Source organism: Gossypium raimondii, chromosome 12 (genome assembly GCF_025698545.1).
Source record: "Gossypium raimondii isolate GPD5lz chromosome 12, ASM2569854v1, whole genome shotgun sequence".
Classification (NCBI taxonomy): Eukaryota; Viridiplantae; Streptophyta; class Magnoliopsida; order Malvales; family Malvaceae; genus Gossypium; species Gossypium raimondii.
Window position 1 is genome coordinate 2,949,177 of NC_068576.1, and position 4,089 is coordinate 2,953,265.

Consider the following 4,089-nt stretch of genomic DNA (forward strand, 5'->3'; position numbering starts at 1 on the left):
TAAATATAGAATTATATTATATTATAAGTGTGACACCTGTCACAAATTTAACTAACCTAAATGTGATTTTTACCTTATTTGTATGAAGATTATACTAGCTTGTTAGTTGTTTTTTTTATACTAACCTAAATGTAATTTTCAATCTTTGTAAATGGATGAAATAGTTGCTTTTTTATTATTAAAAATCACTTTTTGAACTTTAAATTTATCTAAAAATAAAAATTACATTTAAGGAGTAATTTAAAATTAAATTAAAATTTTAATAGGAACATATATATATAGATAAAGATATTTTGAAAGGATAATATGATTAGAAAGGTGTAAAATAAAATTTTAAAATTATAGAAATTAAAAAAAATTATTTAAAAAAGTATACAGCACATATTGCAAATTGGTGTGAATTTGAATAATAAAGTTAAAATCATATAATTATAATAAATGGTGTTTTCCACGTGATCAACATGGGCAGAAGAGAAGTTGACATCATCACTGTGTCTTTTTAAAATTTAGATACCAGCCCATTGTTTACATTTCAAATCAATTTGTTGGGCCCAACCCTAAGTTTGCGCTTCTTCCCCACCTTTTATGGCAACCCTTTATTATTTTTAATTTAATCTCTATACTATGACCTTAATTTTAAATTCATCCTTGAATTTTAAAGTATTCTAATTAAATTCTTAAACTATCAATAATATATCAATTAGGTCCTTTCATAACTAGAATCACAAGCCTAAGGCCGCATGTTAGCAGAGTTAAAGCTTGGTATGGGACACTAGCTTGTGACTGAGTGTAGGGGCAACTGAGCTAGGCTAATGCACCAAGGGTTGTGCAATAAGGGTGGTGGCAGGGTTGGTGCTCGTTAGGCATGTAATGCAAGATTCAAGTTTAAATTTGGGCCTCCAAGTCCATTTAAATAAAAAATAAATTAACCTTCTGACTTAAAATGAATATTTAATCATACTTGAAATTGATTTCGGAATAAACTAAATATCATACATAGATGTATAAGATAAAACAAATGATCAAATATCAAAATCTTGAAAATTGTGGATTATTAAGTATGGGCAAAAGCAGGTTGCTACAATAGACATATATGTAGTTTCAACTTGAGAAATAACACTTGGTTTTTATTTTATTTTTGTTAAAGCAAGCATGGTTAAGGTAAGCCTAAATATAGTGATATGATCATTTGATTTTGAAGTGGATGTGTGTATCTAATTAAAACCACTGACGATCTTAATCTAAAATCAATTGATCTTGAAGTAAGAAAAGGGAAACAGCAAAAAGAAGTGAGAAAGTTAGAATTTGGTTCCAATTGAAGCATCATCCAAAAGCAATATTCCTTGGGCATTGTAAGTTATGTTAAGCCCTAAGTTTTGGTTAGAACACGATGGAGCTCAATGAGAGCATTGATTCAGCTGTTGTTTCTGTAACCAACAACCTTCATCTTACTTGCCTACAGAAAGGTAACCTTCACGCCTCTTCTCTCTCTACTGGTTTCCTAATAGCCAGAGAGATTTAGTGAGTCAACTAGTAACCATTATATTGAGAAAGGTAGTAGAGATGGTCGAATTCGACCTAGGCCAAATTATCTTAGATGAGATTGTGAAAAATGCTGAAAAGGTTCACCCTCCGTACCTACCGCCATTCTCTTCCCTTATATTTCAAGTGCTGCACACTAAGAATCCCAGAATTGTTCGAGCAACAAAAAAATTTGAGAAGCTTGTGCCAGAATTGAGGTTTTCCCACAAGTGGCTGAAGGGAAACACACTATGAATGATCCAACCAAAGAAGCTTTAGATTCTGAGTCTGATGATGCAAAGGAGGAGGAAGATGCTTAATCTCAGGATGTTCCCACTACTGCAGGCACCACATCCATCCCCTCGGGCATTAAGCAAAGGATTATTGTTGAGTTGGACTCTAACATTGAGTTCAATCAGAGACATGTAGATAGGTTATGTGTAGAGGCCAAGGCTATAAAGAAGGTAATTGATAGACAAAAAGCCTTGCAATATGATCTTCTTGCCCTCCCTAAGGATGAATACATTGACAAGTCTGTTGACCAAAAAGGTGGAATGATGATGTAGTGGGGAGCCAACATTGAGAGGGAGTGTTGCTATTACTGTTGCTGCAATTGAAGGGGAGATGGTTTTTTTTTTGGGATCACTGTAATCCTTAATTTTTGCCACTCAATGATATACTAGTAGTAAACTTTTATTCATTTGTTAATGGACGGATAATTCTGTTGATGCATTATTTCCTTGTTTCTTTAATAAATTTTAGGTTTTATTTTTGCAATTTTATCAACTTTTGATATTTTCAAGTATATTTGAATTTTATATGCGACAACGTTTAATTGGATGGGGAGGTTTTTAATGAGAGTACAAGGGTCAAACGGATAAGAAAATAGTATAGGTACTAAAGTGATAATTTAGCTATATGATAGGGGATAAACATAAAACCGACACATCAATATCACATAAATTTTGATTTTATATAATTTTGATTTGATTCATTTTTATAAATTGTCGACATCATTATCGATGTAACCCTATTTTATATTTATATATTATATACACGAATTATATTTATTTAATGTAAGAATAAGTTGAGATATTTATTTTCTTTAATATGTATAATCAAATTAATAAGTTGTATCCCCGATATTTAGGTTTGGTTACCCAATCTGAAATAAGATATTTTCTAGTAAATTTAACTATGATTATTGGAGATGCAAATTTTGATTTATATGATAAACTTTAAAAGTTAAAATTATTTGAGAAACATAACAGTAAAAAAGAAAGAAGAGCAGGCATTATCAGATATCTTTGTTTATAAAATCAACCATTTTGTTCTTCAAGACCTCAGTGTTGTGATTGTCGATGACGGCATGGAAGCAATGACCCTCTCCTTTCGTCTCGAAAAACTCCACCTTTCCTCGCCACCCACTCTTCGCCAATGTTTCATAGTAAGCCTCTCCTCTGTTTCTAAACCCATCTTCCTCTGCTACCAAAACAATCACCCTTTCACATGCCATTTCATTCAATTTCGGATCCGCTGCCGGGTTCACAATCGGGTCATTGTCGAATTCGGTACTCGTTGGACAAAAGTACTTGTCCAACTCATTATCGCTTGGTTCTCTGGTTCCGAAATACGGATGTACTATAAGCATCCCTCTGATTTTTAAACCCACCAATTTGGTTGCACCAGCTTGGACTGCCACGAAGTGGGCAATATTGGCTCCGGCGCTTTCACCGGCCAAGAAAACTCGGCTGGGATCCGCATTGTCATTGAGCCATGGTTCGGGCCCTTGTCCGTTTGCGTGAGAAGCGACCCATTGTAGCCCTACCCATGAATCATCGTGCGCAATCGGTAGAGGGTGCTCGGGGGCCAGCCTGTAATCAATCGAAACCAAAACGATATTGGCTTGTTTTGCAAGTGGGGCAGCCACTTTATAGGTGAAGGTGTCGAAGGCCGATCCAATGGAAAAGCCACCGCCATGGTAGTGAACAAGCAGGGGAAGCTTCTGACCTGGGGTTGTACTTTGTGGCATGAAAATCCTGGCCTTGACAGCCGGTGAAATCACCACATCTTTAGTCTGGACGCCGGTCGTCGGGTCCAGCCCCGCCGGAACCGGTTGTGTGACAAAGTATCTCTCAACTCGGCCATCTTTGTAGACTTTAAAGAACGGGGGACAATCACGGATTACCTCATTACTGCTTGAATCCATTTGGCAGAAACCAAATTGATAAGTGAATTTCCATTCCGACTTTACAAGGGCAAGGGAGTGTTTTAAAGACAGCCAAACGTCATGCGGTTGGTGGAATTTATTTTTTATTTTATCACTCAACATTGTCTTCTGACATCTAATTTTGGTGCTTCTAGAAAGATTGTTACGCTATATTTAAGTATTTCTATTTTAAATTATGCAACACAATTAATTTTTTTAAAAATCATTTATTACATACTGCATGCAGCATGATTAAATCACAGTTTATCCATAATTTTGCATAAATATTTTATGCAATTTCTTTTTATACTTTTTATTAAGTTATTGTCATCCATCAACTTAGTTGAAAAATTATCAAA

General features: G+C 34.7%; 1 protein-coding gene across 1 annotated transcript; it reads right to left on the reverse strand.

Moving 5' to 3' along the window:
* Positions 1–2,722: 2,722 nt before the first annotated feature.
* On the reverse strand, positions 2,723–3,775 carry LOC105762823 (probable carboxylesterase 2). The gene has a single exon (XM_012580744.2). It carries the CDS (start codon positions 3,728–3,730, stop codon positions 2,819–2,821), a length of 912 nt encoding a protein of 303 aa, XP_012436198.2. The 5' UTR covers positions 3,731–3,775; the 3' UTR covers positions 2,723–2,818.
* Between the last annotated feature and the right edge of the window lie 314 nt (positions 3,776–4,089).